The 20,486-nt window shown below is 47.7% G+C and overlaps 2 protein-coding genes across 4 annotated transcripts in view; one reads left to right on the top strand and one right to left on the bottom strand.

Annotated features, from left to right (window-relative positions):
• Window positions 1-6,883: 6,883 nt before the first annotated feature.
• LOC142291762 (putative protein ARB2BP) lies at window positions 6,884-20,042 on the bottom strand. Of its 2 annotated transcripts, none has more exons than XM_075336531.1 (2): window positions 20,007-20,042; window positions 6,884-8,224 (listed from the first exon to the last, which is right to left on the bottom strand). In XM_075336531.1, the coding sequence occupies exon 2, from the start codon at window positions 8,217-8,219 to the stop codon at window positions 7,152-7,154; it is 1,068 nt and encodes a 355-aa protein (XP_075192646.1). In that variant the 5' UTR covers window positions 8,220-8,224; window positions 20,007-20,042; the 3' UTR covers window positions 6,884-7,151. The 2 variants fall into 2 exon arrangements, with proteins under 2 accessions (XP_075192646.1, XP_075192645.1); XM_075336530.1 differs by lacking the exon at window positions 20,007-20,042 and adding an exon at window positions 19,797-19,980.
• Window positions 20,043-20,101: 59 nt separating this feature from the next.
• Window positions 20,102-20,486, top strand: part of SENP7 (SUMO specific peptidase 7) — a 168,422-nt gene continuing 168,037 nt past the window's right edge. For both annotated transcript variants that reach the window (XM_075336527.1, XM_075336528.1), the window contains exon 1: window positions 20,102-20,280. The gene's annotated coding sequence lies outside the window, so the exon portion shown is untranslated. The remainder of the gene's footprint in view (window positions 20,281-20,486) is intronic.

A 20,486-nucleotide genomic window follows, 5' to 3' on the forward strand; every position in this document is an offset into this window, starting at 1 on the left:
ATCAGTATTGGCTCAGGATGGAGACATATACAGTACAGACCTAAAGTTTGGACACATCTTCTTATTCAAAGAGTTTTCTTTATTTTCATGACTTTGAAGGCATCAAAACTATGAATTAACACGTGGAATGAAATACTTATCTTCAGTCGTTTCACACTTTTTTGTTATGTCTTTTATATTCTAGGTTCTTCAAAGAAGCCACCTTTTGCTTTGATTACTGCTTTGCACACTCTTGGCATTCTCTTGATGAGCTTCAAGAGGTAGTCACCGGAAATGGTCTTCCAACAGTCTTGAAGGAGTTCCCAGAGATGCTTAGACCTTGTTGGCCCTTTTGCCTTTACTCTGCGGTCCAGCTCATCCCAAACCATCTCGATTGGGGTCAGGTCTGGTGACTGTGGAGGCCAGGTCATCTGGCGTAGCACTCCATCACTCTCCTTCTTAATCAAATAGCCCTTACACAGCCTGGAGGTTTGTTTGGGGTCATTGTCCTGTTGAAAAATAATTGATGATCCAATTAAACGCAAACCGGATGGAATAGCATGCCGCTGCAAGATGCTGTGGTAAACATGCTCGTTCAGTATGCCTTCAATTTTGAATAAATCCCCAACAGTGTCACCAGCAAAGCACCCCCCACACCATCACACTTCCTCCTCCATGCTTCACGGTGGGAACCAGGCATGTAGAGTCCATCCGTTTACCTTTTCTGCGTCGCAAAAAGACACAGTGCTTGGATCCAAAGATCTCAAATTTGGACTCATCAGACCAAAGCACAGATTTCTATTGGTCTAATGTCCATTCCTTGTGTTCTTTAGCCCAAACAAGTCTCTACTGCCTGTTGCCTGTCCTTAGCAGTGGTTTCCTAGCAGCTATTTTACCATGAAGGCCTACTGCACAAAGTCTCCTCTTAACAGTTGTTCTAGAGATGTGTCTGCTGCTAGAGCTCTGTGTGGCATTGACCTGGTCTCTAATCTGAGCTGCTGTTAACCTACGATTTCTGAGGCTGGTGACTCGGATAAACTTATCCTCCGCAGCAGAGGTGACTCTTGGACTTCCTTTCCTGAGGCGGTCCTCATGTGAGCCAGTTTCTTTGTAGCATTTGATGGTTTTTGCCACTGCGTTTGGGGACACTTTCAAAGTTTTCCCAATTTTTCGGACTGACTGACCTTCATTTCTTAAAGTAATGATGGCCAATCGTTTTTCTTTACTTTGAATTTGTATTATGGCAAGAAAAATGCAGCTAACAGTCTATTCAGTAGGACTATCAGCTGTGTATCCACCAGACTTCTGCACAAAACATCTGATGGCCCTAACCCCATTTATAAGGCAATAAATCCCACTTATTAAACCTGACAGGGCACACCTGTGAAGTGAAAACCATTTCCGGTGACTACCTCTTGAAGAGTGTGCAAAGCAGTAATCAAAGCAAAAGGTGGCTACTTTGAAGAACCTAGAATCCTATAAGACATATTTTCAGTTGATTTCACACTTTTTTGTTAAGTATTTCATTCCACATGTGTTAATTCATAGGTTTGATGCCTTCAATGTGAATCTACAATTTTCAGAGTCCTGAAAATAAAGAAAACTCTTTGAATGAGAAGGTGTGTCCAAACCTTTGGTCTGTACTGTATACCAGGATGGGAAATATTTACCAGGATGGGCCCAGGGTGAAGACATATATATCAGGATGGGGACCATACAGTGAGGAAAATAAGTACTAGAAACACAGCAGATTTTGCAATTTTTCCCACCTACAAAGAATGGAACGGTCTGTAATTTTCATTGTAGGTACACTTCAACTGTGCCAGACAGAATTCGCCGCCCCCCCCCCCCCCCCCCCAAAAAAAAAAACACAAAACAAAAAACAGAATCTTTAACTTTTTAAATTAATTTGTATTTTATTGCATGAAATAAGTGTTTAATCACCTAATAACCAGCGAAAATCACTCACACACCTGTTATTATTTTCTGTAAGAAGCCCTTCCACTGTGCACTCATTACCTGTATTAATTGTACCTGTTTGAACTTGTTACCTATATAAAAGATCCTTGTCCACACAATCACACTCCAACCTCTCCACCATGGCCAAGACACCAGCTACGAAAATTGTAGACCTGCACAAGGCTGGGAAGGGCTACAGGCCTATAGGCAAGCAGCTTGGTGAGAAAGCAACAACTGTTGGAGCGATTATTAGAAAATGGAAGAAACACAAGATGAATATCAATCTTACTCTGGGGTTCCATGCAAGATCTCACCTCATGGGGTAAGGATAATTCTCAGAAAGGTCAGAAATCAGCCCAGAACTACATGGGAGAACCTGGTCGATGACCTGAAGAGAGCTGGGACCACAGTCTCAAAGATTACCGCTAGTAACACAGTATGGCATCATGGATTAAAATCCTGCAGGGCACGCAAGGTCCTACCTGCTCATGCCAGCACATGTCCTTGCCTTTTGAAGTTCGCAAATGACCATCTAGATCAGGGGTGGGGAAACCTCCGGCCACAGGCTGTATGTGGCCTGAAATTACTTTTTATGCAGCCCCTGGGCACATTCCTGTGAAGCGCAGTAGTCGAGAGGCAGCCTAAGTTGTTGGCTGCTGACCCTTTAAACCACAATGTGTGGCCTGTGCCAGCATGCTGAAGATGTACTCTGTGGGCTGGGTAAGCATGAGATGTGCTGCGTTCCCGTCCCACAGAAGAGAAGCAGCAGGTTTACTGGCCTCCCAGCTGTATGTGCTGTGTGAATCCTGCCTCCCTGCTGTGCATGCCTGCCTGCTGTGAGCCTCCTGCCTCCCTGCTGTACCTGCCTCCCACTGCTGTGCATGCTCCCACCTGCTGGGAGCCTCCTGATGTATCTGCCTCCTGCTGCTGTGTCTGCCTTCCGCTGCTGTGAGCCTCATGCCTCCCGGTGGTGTGAGCCTCCTACCTCCCTGCTATACCTGACTCCTGCTGCTGTGCCTCCTGCCTCTCTGCTGTACCTGCCTCCCGTTGCTGTGAGCCTCCTGCTGTACTTGCCTCCCGCTTCTGTGAGCCTCCTGCCTCCCGCTGTTGTGAGCCTCCTGTCTCCCCACTGTCCATGCCTCCCTGCTGTAAGCCTCCTGACTCCCTGTTGTGCATGCCTCCCTACTGTGTATGCCTCCCTCTTGTGAGCCTCCTGCTGTACCTGCCTTCTGCTGCTGTGAGCCTCTTGCTGTACCTGCCTCCCGCAGCTGTGAGTCTCCTTGCCTCCCTGCTGTACCAGCCTCCTGCTGCTGTGAGTGCCTCCAGTGCTGTGTGCCACCCCCAGTGCTGTCTGTGCTCCCTCAGTCCTGTTCATGTCCCCCAGTCCTGTTTGTGCCCCCAAGTGTTGTCCATGCCACTGCCAGTGCTGTCCGTGCCCTGCCAGTGATGTCTAAGCCCCAACCCCTCCTGTGATGTATGTATATGGCCCCCAGCCCCTCCTGTGATGTATATGATTTACCAATCTGTTGACTTTGTTCCAGACAGAGACAAACCTGGAAAAAAAAGTTGTGAGAAGCAACATGATCAATATCACCGAACATCACAGCTGCACCAGAGAGCAGCAACTCTAGCCACCACAGTAGGGGTGAATTGTTTGACCAAAAATATTAGGGTAATTTTCAAGCTTATAATTTTTTGCAGCACCCTAAGGTTGGTAGCAATTTCCAAATGAGCCCCTGCAGAAAAAAGGTTCCCCACCCCTGATCTAGATGATCCAGAGGAGGCATGTAGTAGGATGAGACCAAAATAGCACTTTTTGTGTATCAACTCCACTCACCGTGTTTGGAGAAAGAAGAAGGATGAGTACAACCTCAAAACAACTGTCCCACCAACCGTGAAGTATGGGAGTGGAAACATACTTTGGGGGTGCTTTTCTATGAAGGAGACAGGACGAGTGCACCGTATTAAAGGGAAGATGAATGGGGTCATATATATCACGAGATTTTGGCCAACAAACTCCTTCCGTCAGTTAGAGCATTGAAGATTGGTCATAGCTGGGTCTTCCAGCATGACAATGTCTGAAAACACACAGCCAGGGTCAACTAAGGAGTGGCTTCGTAAGAAGCATTTCAAGGTCTTGGAGTGGCCTAGCCAGTCTCCAGCCCTGAACCCAATAGAAAATCTTTGGAGTGAGCTTAAACTCAATGTTACCCAATTACAGCCCCGAAAACGGAAAGATCTGGAGAAAATCTGTATGGAGAGTGGGCCAAAATCCCTGCTGCAGTGTGTGCAAACTTGGTCAGGAACTACAGGAAACGTCTGACCCCTGTAATTGCACGCAAAAACGCAAACGTTTCTGTACCAAATATTGAATTGTATTTCTATTGTATCAAATGCTTATTACAGGCAATAAAATTCAAACTATTTAAAATAAAAAATTTCTATATATATATATATATATATATATATATATATATATATATATATATCTAATATATAAAGCTCAGTGTATGTGTGTATGTCCGCTAAAGGAATCCGCACCGTCGCATGTACAATCACGAAATTTTGCACAAACACTCCATGTGACTCAGGGAACGTCATAGACTATGTTTGGGTGGGAAAATTTAACCCCATGCTTTCCAGTTATGCTACAAAATCCCACAGCCATTAAACTGAATGGAGCCGAGAGCTATAGGCTATAAATAGCAACTATCAGTGGTTGCTATAGGAACAAAATAAACTTCGTATAAGATAGGGTAGACAGAGAGACAGCCCTGGAAAAGAGAGACAGCCCTGGAAAAGAGACAGCGAGAGACAGACAGACAGATACAGAGATTGAGACAGATAGAAACAGACAAACCAGGAAAGAGACAGACAGCGACACACCAACAGAGACTGGGAGAGAGACAGTTAATATCCCGGGCAACGCCTGGGTACTACAGCTAGTATATATCTATATCTCAATCATACAATGTGATTTTCTGGATTGTTTTTCAGGATTCTGTCCGTCACAGTTGAAGTGTACTTACGAAAAAACGTACAGACCTCTCTATTCTTAGGTGTGAAAACGTGAAAAATCGGCAGTGTATCAAATACTTATTTTCCTCACTGTACACCAGGATAGGAGATATATACCGGGATGGGTGACATACATACTACGATGAAGCCTATGATGGTAGGAGATACTGTATATAACAGGATGGGGGACATATATACAAGGATGGGGACATGTATGTCTCCTATCGTGGTTTATCTGAATGGGGATCATATATACCAGGATGGGGATATATTTACCAGGATGAGCCCTAGGATGGGGGACATATATGAGGATCGGGACATACATACCAGGATGGGCCCAGGATGAAGACATATATATACACCAATATGGGGGACATATTTACCAGGAAGTAGTCTAGAATGGGGGACATTATTATATAATGAAGGGGGAGAGGGGCCAACTCAAATGTCTTTATAGGATTTAGAAGGCAACATGGGGCCATAAAGCTGACCAACATTTGTAGATGAGGGCGGGGGGCGGGGTTATCCCAGGCCAAAACTTTGCATCGAAGCCCATCAGACTAGTAATGTCACTGGGAACAATAGTCACAATATGCTTTTTGTGAGGAAGCTTTAACTGTCTTTATATCAGTATTGGGTGTCACTACTGTAGGGGAGAGGGGTGCTGACTGTGACTCATGGCAGGAAAGGTTGGTGACCACTGGCACAGTGATTGGTGTCTGAAGTCACTCTGTACATGCCTCTAATGACTGAAAGCCAGTGGCTGCCAGGAGGAAATAGTTTCATATTCTCCCTGTAGCCGCACTTTAAGCACTGTAATGTTATTTACCTGCAGATTAATCCTATATCAGCAGGTAAATAGCATTTTCCACGGTGACTGGTTACCTTTAAATCTAGTAACATTCTTCTTGCAGGTTCTGCATGGAAAAGGTGTGAGGCTATGTGCGCACGTGTGCGCTCTGCACCGCAGACAAAAGGTACGCTTCAGAGCGCAGCTGAAAAGCCCCGTTCTGAAGCGCCTGGTGCCTGCGGAATTAGTGCACTCTGCATGCTGCCTCTCCCTATAAGCAGCATGCAAAGCACACGAAAGAAGTGACATGTCACTTCTTACAACGCACGCTTCGGGCAGCAGCCGAATCGCTGCGTTCTAATACGCCATGTGCGCACGTCTCATGCACAATCTTCATAGATTATGCTAGGGACGCAGGACGTATGCAGTTACGCTGCAGTGCAGATCGCAGCGTAACTGCATGCAATACGCACATGTGCGCACACAGCCTTAAGGCCCAGTCACACACAACGACTTATCAGCGATCCCGAAAACGATGCGACCTGAAAGGGATCGCTGGTAAGTTGCTGGGAGGTAGCTGGTGAGATGTCACATAGTCAGACCTTACCAATGATGCAGGAACGATACAGGTCACAGTAGCGACCTGTATAACGATCTCAGCAGTCACTGTGACCCTTTCACACAGTGTCCAACACAGCGATGTGTCCTGCCCAGCAGGACATTACCTTTGAAGAAAATGGCCTGGACCATTCTGCAACGACTAGCAATCTCACAGCAGGGGCCTGATCGCTGGTAGATGTCACACATAACAAGATCGCTAACGGGATCGCAACTGCGTCACGGAAACCGTGACTCAGCAGCGATCTCGCTAGCGATCTCGTTATGTGTGACGGGGCCTTTAGTCAGCATTATGTAAAGTGATCAATCCTTATGCAGATTAGCTGGCCCATCAGCAATGTAGAGTGTCAGTCTTTGATTTCTGCTTCAAATCCTCTTATACATGAATGTCAGATGTTTGTAAGAATACCCCTTTACTGCTGGGGATTAGGGGCACATACATCTGAAATAGGTATTTTAACAATTTAGTATTGGACATAAACATATAGGAATACATCTGATGCCCAGACATACCACAGCGTTCTGGCATTATGTAGAGGCAGATTTATTTAATATCTAATCTACCATAAGAGGCTGCTATCTATTAGCTGAATACATATTAATCATGTTAATTCCATTGTTGTAAGCTTAACGTATATATTAGGGTGTTCTCCAAATAAAGTATACATGTTAACCAACTAATAATGAGACTCTAATCATACCGGACTGGACACAGATGCATCACAACATACCGAACTCTATATTTTCTAGCAGTATTACTTTCTGTACCATTGTGTAGACACGCTAATTACATTGTCTTCCTAACAGAACTTCTCGTTACCATTGTGCGTACCGGAAGAACTAAAGATCGACGACTCTTTGTAGATCTGCTAAGAAATCGGAAAATAGACTGAAGAGCAAATGAAGGTGCAAGATCACATTTTTCCGTTCCAGCCGATACCTTGAAACAATCTTGTTTTCTTAAAGACCCAGTAGGTCTGTCTAGAGGCTTGGCACTCAGTACCCAGCTTCTGCAGTGTGAGCGTATCCAAGTCTCTATTTCTGGGTCAGTTTGTGCCTGATGCTGAGCATGATGTCTGGAATCTATGAAAGCCACAGCAGTCACTTTACTCATGACTTCTTGGCTTTTCTTACAAAGCAAATCCAGAAACACTAGGCCTCCATACCCATGTGCAATAATTGACACATTCTTAGCTGCACTCCTCGAGATAAAGTGATCCCAGATATAGGTGGTGTGTTCTTCTGGAGAACTACAACCTCTTTTAGGGAGAGCATGTTTATTATCTCTAGATACATTACATTCATCCCTGTTTTCTACAGAGACAGCGTCATCTTCTCTTTTGACCAGAACTTGGGTCTCTTCCTTCATCTCCACAAAATTGTCATTGGGGTTGAGAACAATTACTGAGCTATTGTCTCTTAAAGCAGAGGTAATATATGGGATCTGGGTTCCTCTGTCTAGAGAATGATGGACTATGACTTTTTGGCTCCACTGGCCAGCTCGGATTACCCCTTTATCTTGAAGAAGTACAAACAAGTTGTTCTGCTTACTCAATGGTTCCTTACTCATGAAGAAGAATGACTTTGGTTCTTCATCGCTGGCATCAATAGGAATGGTAATTCTGTCAAAGTTGAGCTGTTTCTCAAGTAGTCCATATACATGAAGAGTGATCATATCACCAAGCATTTTGTAACGTTTGTGATTTCTTTCATGTTCATTTTTGTAGTAATTGTAGACAAATGGTTCTTTGGTGACTGAATGCCTCAACTCTCCACGCTCATTGAAAGAGAACTGCAAGTCTTCCAGGCTAAAAGGAATTTGAAGACTTGAAGTGACACTACTCAGTCCTTCCATTGTGTCTAAGTAAAGAGAGAGATAATTCACATGCGTTAGGAATTTGTCTTCTTAATACTGCCTAGCCGTCTTTCTGAAAGTGTGGATACCAGGAGACAAAAACTAAATTACCTCCCAGAAGCTGCCAGCTTTCAGTCATAGGGGCAGTGCAGCAATTACAGTCATCCCTTACTGCACCACTCACTATAGTGGAAGCGCAGCTCTTAGCATGCCTCCGCACTATGATTGACAGCTCGCTCTGCACAGATCCATTGCAGAGCCAGCTGTCAAAGTGCAGGGGCAAGCTTACAACCGCCATTCACAATAGAGTGATAGCTGACTGTAGCCACTTCATGCATGCTCTCATAATTAAAGCCAGCTTTCCAGGAAAGATAGAATTTCATATTCTTCCAGTAGCCACACTATTAGTAAGGCCGGGCAACCACTATTTACCTTCACATTAATAAGGTGACAAGTTCTCCTTAAAAATGAGGATATTTGTTGAGAAATCAAAGCACTGAAATCATATGCAAATTAGGTTAGAAGTGCACTGTTAAGAGTACAAATATGGACACTCCTAATGCACTTGTTGCGAATTTGCAAACAATTTTAAGGCACGATTAATTGCACTGGGGCAATGGATTTATATTATATATATTAAAAAAAAGTATTTGGATTGGTAAACAAGAATCTATACAGAGAAACCAAAAGTAAAATCCTCCTGACAGGTTCCTTTTAATGTACATCAGTATTTTCCACACAACTCTCAGGTACAAGTGTCATAATATTGTACAGTATTTGGCATTACAGACCAGAATAGAACATGTAATTGCAGACCGCATCTACTCTCACCTGCGATGCAGGCTGGTTGATTTTTGCATCATCTGTCTGAACCCTGCCTTATTTTGGATACATTACACATTAATCCTGCGCTGCAAGATAGTCACTAAGGTCGGAGTCACACTTACAATGCGAGACTCTCACGAGATACGCGCATCACCCGTCACGGCCGCACAGTTTCCTGACAGGAGCGGGTCGGCTGCATGTATTTCTATGCAGCTGAGACGCTCCTGTCCGAAGAGCATCAGGCCATGCCGGGTGATGCAATGCGAGACTCTCGCGAGATACGCGCAAGTGTGACTCCGGCCTAAGGGTTGTGGCTGATAACCAGATCATTAAGATAAGGGTGTAACCAGTGATTCGAAAAGCAGCAAAAAGAGGACTAAATATCCTCCACAATTTAGAATACTCACAGCAGGATAAGGCTATGTTCACATTTCCGTTTTTTTGCATCAGTCACCTGCATTGCTTAACGCTTGTGACTGATGCGTTGTACAAAAAAGAAAGCGGATTCCATTGAGAGAGAGAGAGAACGATCAGCTGATCGCTCTGAAAAGCCACCCGCTGGGAGTTCAGCTGATCACTCTCAAAAACCGATCAGCCGATCGCAATGAAAAGCCGGCCGCCGGGTGATCAGCTGATCGCCCTCGAAAGCCGGCCGCCGGGCGATCAATTCAGTTTAAAAACTGCGTGGGGGGGAGAGAGAGAGGGAGGAACTGATTTCGGACGTTTTGCTGGACATGCTGTGCATGCTCAGTAAAACGTGATGATTCCTGCACTGGAATCCGTTGCGTGACACAGGATAACGGAATCCTGCACCATAGACTTAGATTATGCCTCCTGACGGATTCCAACGGAATTCTGCGGGGTGCGTTTTTTTTGCCGCAACAAAAAACGTTGCATGCTGCGTCCCTCCCACCAAACGGTCAGTCAGTAAACGACTGTTGTGCCGCGTGGCGGATGGAACGCATTGCCATCAGTCACAATCCGCCGCTCATACAGGTTTATGGGAAACAACGGAATCCGCCAAACAGATTGCGTTGTTTATCAGAGCGGCGGATTGTGACTGATCCTAAACAATGGAAATGTGAACATAGCCTTAAGCAGTGGTGAACTGCCTAGGCCAAGAAAAACTAATGCACTAAGATGGTGCAGCCAAACTCCCAATAGATGGAGGTATCACAGGTGCAAGAGGAGCAAATCACTCACACAACTCCAGAATATGGAGGGGCTGATCGCTGGATGGTAAAATTGCACACTAGTGGCTTGCATAGGGCTCCGTTCACACTTACAGGCGCATAGTAACCCAGTCAGCAGCCTATTACATGTCCATACTCTTCAATCAGGCGGGCTGGCTGGTGCTAGGTGCACCATATAGGGACAGAGTCTCCAATATGCACCCCGTATAAAATGTCCTGTGCAGAAAAAGATATACACAATATCTCAGATACGATTAGTTTTATCTTTCTGGATGTGTTGGCAGTTTTTGTACTCCAATCTATTTACTCTGGTACTCGGCCTTAGGCTGGGGCCACACGGGGATTACTGCGATCCCCTAGCATGACACTCGTCTCGCGCTGGCAGTACAACAGAGCCGAGTGTCATGCGAATGTCCCGGCTACTGAGGTCCGACTGTGCGAGCGGACCTCAGCTGCGAGGGGCAGGCCAGTGCTGAGAAGGGGTGGGCCGGCACGGAGGAGGGGAGGGAGGGATTTCTCTCCATCTCTCCTGCGTAGCCGGCTATTGCGATTCTCGCTCTGCACGTGTGGTATACCGGTGTACCGCGATTTTTCTCTCGCCCCATTCACTTGAATGGGTGCGAGAGAAAGTCTCACATTACAATGGCAGCATGCTGTGATTGTTTTCTCGGTCCGATTAGGGCCGAGAAAATAATCGCTCATGTGTGCTGACACACAGGCTAGAATTGGTCCGAGTGGAATGCAATGTTTTATTGCACTCCACTCGCACCGATTTTGGCTATGTGCCCACGTGTGCGCTCTGCACCGCAGCATACAAGGTCCGCTTCAGAGCGCAGCTGAAAAGCTCCGTTCTGAAGCACCTGGTGCCTGCAGGATTCGTGCGCGCTGAATACTGCCTCTCCCTATAGACAGCATGCAGAGTGCATGAAAGAAATGACATTTCACTTCTTAGAACGCAGCGCTTCGGCAGCAGCCGAATCGCTGCGTTCTAATACGCCAAGTGGGCATGGGTTAGGCACAATCTTCATAGATTGTGCTGGGGACGCAGGATGCATGCAGTTACACTGCAGTGCAGAACGCAGGGTAACTGCATGAAAATACGCCACGTGGGCACAAAGCCTTTCTTGTCGTGTGGCTTAGGCCTTATCATCAGTGCATCATTACTGTGCAGCAGACATGTCATGCTCCTAGATTCCTCTTTCTTCCTTCTATAATGTTATTTACATAACTAAGGCTGCTTTCACACTACGTCTTTTTAACATGCGTCCTGAACGTTTTTTTAACGCAGAAACGGATCCAGTGCAAATGCGTTTTCATTTCAATGCATTTGCAATGGACTCGCGTTAACATGCGTTCACCTGCGTTTGCATGCGTTATAGTGAGGATCCAGCGACTTGCAGTTTTTTAACATCTTTCAAAAACGTCTCTCTCTCTCCTACATCTCTGTCTCTCTCCTCCTCTCTCTCTGTCTCTCCCCCTCCCTCTCCCCCACCTGAGAGCTGCGGACACTCGTAACCAAGGTAAATATCGGGTAACCACTTATCTTAGTTACCCGATGTTTACGTTGGTAACGTGTGCAGGGAGCCCGGCTCCTAGCAGCTGCAGACGCTTGTAACCAAAGTAAATATTGGGTATCCAAGCAAGTATACCCGATGTTTACCTTGGTTACGAGCCTCGCAGCTGTCAGATGCCGGCTCCCAGTCTGGCACGTTTAGTTCCCCTCACTCCTGATCACATGACTCCAATGCCCGCCCCTAAACATCCAGTGACAGGATCCTGCAAAATAAAAGACATGCGTTTGCATGCATTTTTTGCTGTAAAAGCAGGATCCGCTTTTGCAGCAAAAAAACGTTCAGGACGCATGTTAAAAAGACGTAGTGTGAAAGCAGCCTAATACTTATTTCTAAAATATTCAGACAGAAAACATGAAAGGGAAAAAAAGGGAATTTTGTTTACTTACCGTAAATTCCTTTTCTTCTAGCTCCTATTGGGAGACCCAGACAATTGGGTGTATAGCTTCTGCCTCTGGAGGCCACACAAAGTATTACACTTTTTAAAAAAGTGTAACCCCTCCCCTCTGCCTATACACCCTCCCATGGACCACGGGCTCCTCAGTTTGGTGCAAAAGCAGGAAGGAGAAAACTTATAATTGGTCTATGGTAAATTCAATCCGAAGGATGTTCGGAGAACTGAAGACCATGAACCCAAAGAACAAATCAACATCAACAACATGTGTACACAAAAGAACAACCAGCCCGAAGGGCACAGGGGCGGGTGCTGGGTCTCCCAATAGGAGCTAGAAGAAAAGGAATTTACGGTAAGTAAACAAAATTCCCTTTTTCTTTGTCGCTCCATTGGGAGACCCAGACAATTGGGACGTCCAAGAGCAGTCCTTGGGTGGGTAAAGCAATACCTCAATAAAAAGAGCCGAAAACGGCCCCCTCTTACAGGTGGGCAACCGCCGCCTGGAGGGCTCGCCTACCTAGAATGGCGTCTGCCGAAGCATAGGTATGCACTTGATAGTGCTTCGTGAAAGTGTGCAGACTTGACCACGTAGCTGCCTGACACACCTGCTGAGCCGTCGCCCGGTGCCGCAATGCCCAGGACGCACCTACGGCTCTGGTAGAATGGGCTTTCAACCCTGAAGGGGGCGGAAGCCCAGAAGTACTGTAGGCCTCGAGAATCGGTTCCTTGATCCACCGAGCCAAGGTTGACTTGGAGGCCTGAGAGCCCTTACGCTGGCCAGCGACAAGGACAAAGAGCGCGTCTGAACAGCGCAGGGGCGCCGTGCGAGACACGTAGAACCGGAGTGCTCTCACAAGATCCAAAGAGTGCAAATCCTTTTCACACTGGTGAATTGGATTAGGGCAAAAGGAAGGCAAGGAGATATCCTGATTTAGATGAAAAGGGGATACCACCTTAGGGAGAAATTCCGGGACAGGACGCAGAACCACCTTATCCTGGTGGAAAACCAGGAAGGGAGCTTTGCATGACAGCGCTGCAAGCTCGGACACTCTCCGAAGTGATGTGACTGCCACCAGGAAGGCCACCTTCTGAGAAAGACGGAAGAGAGACACATTCCGCAGCGGCTCAAAAGGCGGCTTTTGAAGAGCCGTCAGGACCCTGTTAAGATCCCAAGGTTCCAACGGACGTTTGTAAGGTGGAACCATGTGGCAAACCCCCTGCAGGAACGTGCGGATCTGCGGAAGCCTGGCTAAACGCGTTTGAAAAAACACGGAGAGCGCCGACACTTGGCCCTTGAGAGAGCCGAGGGACAAACCCTTGTCCATTCCAGATTGTAGGAATGAAAGAAATGTGGGTAATGCAAACGGCCATGTAGGAACACCGTTATCAGAGCACCAGGATAAGAAGATTTGCCAAGTCCTGTGATAGATCTTGGCGGACGTTGGTTTCCTGGCTTGTCTCATGGTGGCAATGACATCCTGAGATAACCCTGAAGACGCTAGGAGCCAGGACTCAATGGCCACACAGTCAGGTTGAGGGCCACAGAATTCAGATGGAAAAACGGGCCTTGTGACAGCAAGTCTGGGCGATCTGGAAGTGCCCACGGTTGACTCACCGTGAGATGCCACAGATCCGGATACCACGACCGCCTCGGCCAGTCTGGAGCGACGAGAATGGCGCGATGGCATTCGGACCGGATCTTGCGTAGTACCCTGGGCAGCATCGCCAGAGGGGGAAACACGTATGGCAGTCGAAACTGCGACCAATCATGGACCAAAGCGTCCGCTGCCAGAGCTCTGTGATCCTGAGACCGTGCCTGAGATCGACGTCCGGCGTTCCCTAGCGGCGACAGATCTCTCGAAACACGTCTGGGTGAAGAGACCATTCCCCCGCGTCCATGCCTTGACGACTGAGAAAATCTGCTTCCCAGTTTTCTACGCCCGGGATGTGAACTGCGGAGATGGTGGAGTCTGTATCTTCCACCCACTGCAGAATCCGCCGGACTTCCTGGAAGGCTTGACGACTGAGTAGCATCCACCGGCAGAATGCTGAAAATGGCCGCCGGAGCTCTCAGGGGGGGTGTGGGGCCGAGGGCGGCTCCAGCAAAGAGCGGGAATCTGGAGTCCCCAAAGTGGTCAATGAGGGTGGGGGGGAGACATGTAAAGATGCTCCAGCCCTCAAAGCCGACGTCATGTCGGTAATCCCGCCCTTACCCCTGACAGACAGGCCCGGGGGCGGGATTTTGCGCGACTAGGCCGCGGCGAAGCCGGGGACTAAATTTAAGGCCGTGCCCGACAAGCAGGCACGGTCGGCGCGGAAGTCCGCCGAAAAGAACAACGGACGGAACTACCGCGGCTTCCGGGGAGAAGGTGCGACCTCCCTCCCTGTACAGTCCCCACATGGGGACACAGAGTACCTCCAAGTTGCAGGGCCCAGTCCCTGGGGGTGAAGAAGCTCCGGTTCGGCAGGTTCCACCAGGGGCTGCGGATGGAGCACGGTCCCAGCACGTAGATGACCGCTTAGGATCCCACTTCTCCCAGAGCCGCATAAGGGATGGTGAAGGAGACGGCATGTGGCTCCAGCCTCCGTACCCGCAATGGGTACCTCAACCTTAACAACACCGCCGACATAGTGGGGTGAGAAGGGAACATGCTGGGGACCCCATCGGGGTCCTCTTTTCTTCCATTCGTCATAACTATGTATGAGAATGCATGAGTGGATGTGTGCCTCCTTCCACACAAAGCATAAAACTGAGGAGCCCGTGGTCCACGGGAGGGTGTATAGGCAGAGGGGAGGGGTTACACTTTTTTAAAAAGTGTAATACTTTGTGTGGCCTCCAGAGGGAGAAGCTATACACCCCAATTGTCTGGGTCTCCCAATGGAGCGACAAAGAAATAAGAAGCTAATATCTGTTACCCAGTAATAAACTATGTATGCTTGTAGGCATTTTCCAGTTTCAGAAAAAAAAAAATGTCTCCCAAGCTGCAGGTAGTTTTAAAACAAACAAAAAAAAATAAGTTAAAGAAAATGTACTTTACTCACCGTTCCCCGGTCCACAGCAGAGTCTCCGCTGTTGCACAAGGTAACCGGTATTGTCTTCAGCTGACGTCACATCCAAAGCAGTGCAGTCAATAACTGAGCTCTGCCAAGCTCAAGGCATGAACTTCCGAGCTCACTTACTTATTGGCTGCAGTGCTGACGTCACATCAGAACCACTGCATCCAATCAGTAAGTTTAGCTTAGCACTGGGACCCCACTGATCCCGAGAAATCTGAAATACCCCATTAGATTGGAGCGGAGGCCATACATGTTTGATCACATCATTCAATGTCTGTGATATTGCCATAGAGAAGATGTGCATGGCTCCATTCAATTTCTATGGAACTGTTGTAGATAGCTGAGTGCTATACTCTGCCAGACGTACAGACAATGCATACAGCAGTGGCCACACACACACACACACATCTTTTTCAGTGGCACAATGACAATCCCACATGCATTGAATGATGCTGCTGGTAATGTATGGCCTCCGCCCCAATCTAATGGGGCATTTTAGATTTCTATTCTCAGGATTAGTGGGGTGCTAGGGGTCAGTGGCTAGGAGATAGCTTGCTATGATGGGAACAACCCTGTACCAGAGCAGTAATTGTATATCACGCCATTTACTGCATTGAAAAATGGCACAATAATGAGATAAGTCGCCTGTCTATGGTGGAGACTTCACCACACGAACCAGTGTTCAGGAGGCAGGGAGAGTAGCACGGACCAGTGTTCAGGAGGCAGTGAGCGCAGCACGGACCAGTGTTCAGGAGGCAGGGAGAGTAGCACGGACCAGTGTTCAGGAGGCAGGGAGCGCAGCACGGACCAGTGTTCAGGAGGCAGGGAGAGTAGCACGGACCAGTGTTCAGGAGGCAGTGAGCGCAGCACGGACCAGTGTTCAGGAGGCAGGGAGAGTAGCACCTCTGTGCAAGAGGTGTGGTTCAAGCAGTAGTGTCTGGTGGCAGATGGCACAGATATTCCCTAGCTATGGTGGCAATTACTGACAATAATGGAGAAATGTGTGCCTTTACATAGTGTGTAAAGCGTCTTCAGAGGGTCCGGAAGAAGGGGAGAGGCCCAAACAACTAATGAAAGTCCTTTGTCCACCATTTTTTCTTTTGAAACATATTTTTCCTTTATTGTTTAGTTTCTTAGAGGATTTGAACCTGCGATCATATTGATCCACATACTGGAATACCACTGTGATATAAAGATGCAAATGACATTCTGTGAAGCCCTGCAACCTCATTCGGGGAGGCTGATGGGAGCAGTTGCATGAGTGCACAGGCCGTCGCATCATAGCAATGTGGCTGTCAGTGACTGACAATGGCAGTTCACACAGGGCATCTTTTGGTGCATTTTTGAGATCACAGAGATGCACCTAAATGCATGCATTTCCTTCCCTCAGCAAAGTCTATGAGATTTCAATTTTGCTGTCCAAACTGGGCATCTTTTTTTGCTGCCCCTTGGGACAAAAACGCTGCATCTTTGTGGTAAAAAAAAAAAAAAAAAAAAAAAGTCACATGTGAACATACCCTAAAATGAACCTGAGCACTGATACGTGCTCCACAGAGGCCTATCCGGCTGGTCCGCTGTGAGGCTCGTTACCGGTGACTATTACAGTACGTTTCTCAGCCTCAGTCATACATACCCGGCTGGTATAATACAGTATGGCATATGCTGCCCATGTATGCTGCAGGGAGCGTCTCAGCGCTCAGGTTTAGTTTACTAGACATGTTCATTTACATAAATTAGTGATTTTGGAAAACAAGATTCTTAGGCTATATGCGCACACAAGTTTTGTTGTCACAAAAACTGCAACCAAACTGCACCGTGTCCTAGAGAGCCTGGAAATGTAAAAATTGAAGTGCGTTTTTCACCATGTGTTTTTGATGCGTTTTTCTCAGGAGAAGCTACCAAAAACGTAAGACGATAGAACATGCTGCAGGTTTTTTTATCAAAAGTTTGTGACAAATGGACTGCAGACAAAGAAAACTGCAACTTGCGCACAGCAAATCTGAATTCTCATAGACATTGCTGGGAAGTCAAAAGTGAGAACTTTCTGAAATCAAAACTGCACCAAAAAAAATGGGACAAAAAATGCAGCGTGCGCAAATAGCCTTACAAACTTTCCACAAGCGAGGCCGCACTTTCCACCTTATTTCAGCCTTCTGTTGCAGCTTGTGGCTCCGGAGCATGGCGGCCACTGGTACCGCCTCCAGGGTCAGCCAATCAAAGGCGCTTATAATGTGGAGCCTGTGATTAGAGGGTTGATGAGTTGTAAGTTTCCCTGGGGCTAGAACTTTACAGTGCTGTGTGTGTCTAATATATATTAGCTGCAGTACACGGGCGTTACTCGGGATAGTAACTGTCTCTTTCCCTGTCTGTCTCTCTTTCCCAGTCTGCCTCTAACTCTATCTGTGCCTATGTCTGTCTCTTTCTGTCTCTCGCTATCCGTCTCCCCACCGACATCTTATTACCTCACACATAAGCTTCTTATACTATGAATGTCCTGTGATCCTATAGCAACCAATCACAGCTGCTATTAATAAGCTGTAGCTCCCAGCTCCAATACATTAATGGAGGCAGGTTTTTTCGAGAGTAACTGTAAAGCGTGGGGTTAAATTTTCCTCTCAAAACATAGTCTATGACAGTGATGGCGAACCTATGGCACGCGTGCCAGACTGGGCACACAGAGCCCTTTGTGCTGGGACGCGTGCTGTCGCCACACTGAGCCACTATGAACTGCCGATGTGATCGCTGGTGTTTAGCAGAGGAGACATTTCTCCTCCCTCTGACACACCTCCTCTCCTGGGCCGCAGGCCTGTTGCCTAGGAGACAGAGGAGCGTCAGTAGGCGGCGCCGGCGTCTTGTGGCCGCGCGGTGGAGCGGGTGCTAGAAGGTGAGGTTTTTTTTTTTAATTTTAAGCTGTGTGCGGCTGTGCTAAGGTGTGGGGGGACAGAGCCAGCACGGGGCAAACATGGGAGCACGGGGCACACATGGGAGCACGGGGCAAACATGGGAGCACGGGGCAAACATGGGAGCACGGGGCAAACATGGGAGCACGGGGCAGGCAGACAGAGCACGGGGCAGGCAGACAGAGCACGGGGCAGGCAGACAGAGCACGGGGCAAATATGGCTGCAAGGATGGGGGGGAAACGTGCAAAGATGGAGAGAAACGTGCAAAGATGAAGAGAAACTTGCAAAGATGGGGCGGAAACATGGCTGCAAGGATGGGGGGGAAACATGGCTGCAAGGATGGGGGGGGACATGGCTGCAAGGATGGGGGGCAGGGGACATGGCTGCAAGGATGGGGGGCAGGGGACATGGCTGCAAGGATGGGGGGCAGGGGACATGGCTGCAAGGATGGGGGGCAGGGGACATGGCTGCAAGGATGGGGGGCAGGGGACATGGCTGCAAGGATGGGGGGCAGGGGCATGGCTGCAAGGATGGGGGGGAAACATGCAAGGATGGGGTACATTTAGTAGGAAGGGGAACATGCCAGGGAGGGGTACATTTACCAGTATGGGGGATACATTTACCAGAATGGGGGTGAAACATGAAAGGATGGGGGGAAACATGCCAGGATAGGGGGAACATGAACATGCCAGGATGAGGAAAAATGCCAGGATGGGGAACATTTAGCAGGAAGGGTGACATTTATCAGGATGGGGGACATTTACCAGGAAATGGGACATTTACCAGGATAAGGGAACATGCCTGGATGAGTTACATTTACCAGGATGGGGTCATTTAACAGCATGGGGGAACATGCCAGGATGGGATACATTTACAATAATGGGGTACATTTACCAGGAATGGGGTACATTTACCAGGATGGGGAATATTCTGGGATGGGGTACATTTACCAGGAATGGGGTACATTTACCAGGATGGGGCCATGATGTGGACAAATATACCACAATGTAGGAAATATATATCAGGATGGGGGACATGTTTACCAGGAAGTGGCCCAGGAAGGGGATAACTACATAATGAAGGGGGAGGGGAGCAACTCCTACGTCTTTATGGGATTTCAGGATGTTCAGACTTTGAAATGTGGATGTGGATTACAGGGTGACATCTGATTGCATTCCAGGCTAAAACCTCTGTCTAATATGCTGCAATTTTTTCCAGAAAGATCAATCCAACTGCTGTGTCTGGAAAGGGCAGGGGCTCAGCTTCAATGTGTGGTAAGCATGAGCGTGATGCCCCCTGCTGAAGAGAAGAGAAAACTGCAAAGGTAAGGTTACAATCAATTATTTACATAATAGGATTGGTTGGCACTTCGGGAAAAAAAATGGAGTTAGGGCTACAGTTTGGGCACTCGGCCTGTGAAAGGTTACGCCATGACTGGTCTATGACGTTTCGAGTCACAAGGAGTGTCTGTGCAAAATGTCGTGATTGTAAATGCGAGGTGCGGATTCCTTTAGCGGACATACACTCGGCTGTATAAATATATATATGACACACACAGGAGGTGCTCTGCTGACGTCTCACTTCACAATCTCTCTCCCTCCAAATACCTTATATACAGTGTGTAATATATATATACCTAAAGAGGAGCAGATATGTCATTGGTGCAGCTTGTGAAGAGGGCGCTTTCTACCTCCAAAGCAGCTGGGATTTTCTACCATTGCACGGCAGGGCCTCTGTGTGTATAAATATATACAGAAATGTGTGTATAAGTAGAAATGTGTATAAATACACACACACATCACATACCGCCCCGCAATGTGGACACAGCATCCACTATACACAATACCTGACTTCTCTGGGGGCGGCGCTACAGTCACGTGACCGGAGTGCACTGCAGGTCACGAGACCAGTTTAATGACGTCGCTTTTGACGTCACTTCCGCAAACACCGCAGCTGAGTGGTGGGCAGTGCCTCCATCTTGGGCAGGGCGCTGCACTTGTGCTGTGGGCACTGACATTTATTCTGTTGTCAAATTACGTACAGACGCATTCGTCCCTGAAAGTTGTGACGTCACCTTTATGTGTTGCGGCGCGGATGGACGTGGTGTAGAGCCCCGCGGTGTATGTATAACCTGTGGAGGCGGTCACTGGTCTCTGTGTATCGCAATAGTCGTGACTCGTGCACAAGGAATACAAGCCTGTGCCGCCGTCCTTTGTAGCCCTCGTCTTACTGCTGGGGTCGTTGTCACCATAGTAACCAGTGTGGCGATGTGTTGTGCCCCCGGACCCCTGCTCATGCGGAGGAGTGATGAGACTGCGGATGTGCA

Source organism: Anomaloglossus baeobatrachus, chromosome 2 (genome assembly GCF_048569485.1).
Source record: "Anomaloglossus baeobatrachus isolate aAnoBae1 chromosome 2, aAnoBae1.hap1, whole genome shotgun sequence".
Lineage (NCBI taxonomy): Eukaryota > Metazoa > Chordata > Amphibia > Anura > Aromobatidae > Anomaloglossus > Anomaloglossus baeobatrachus.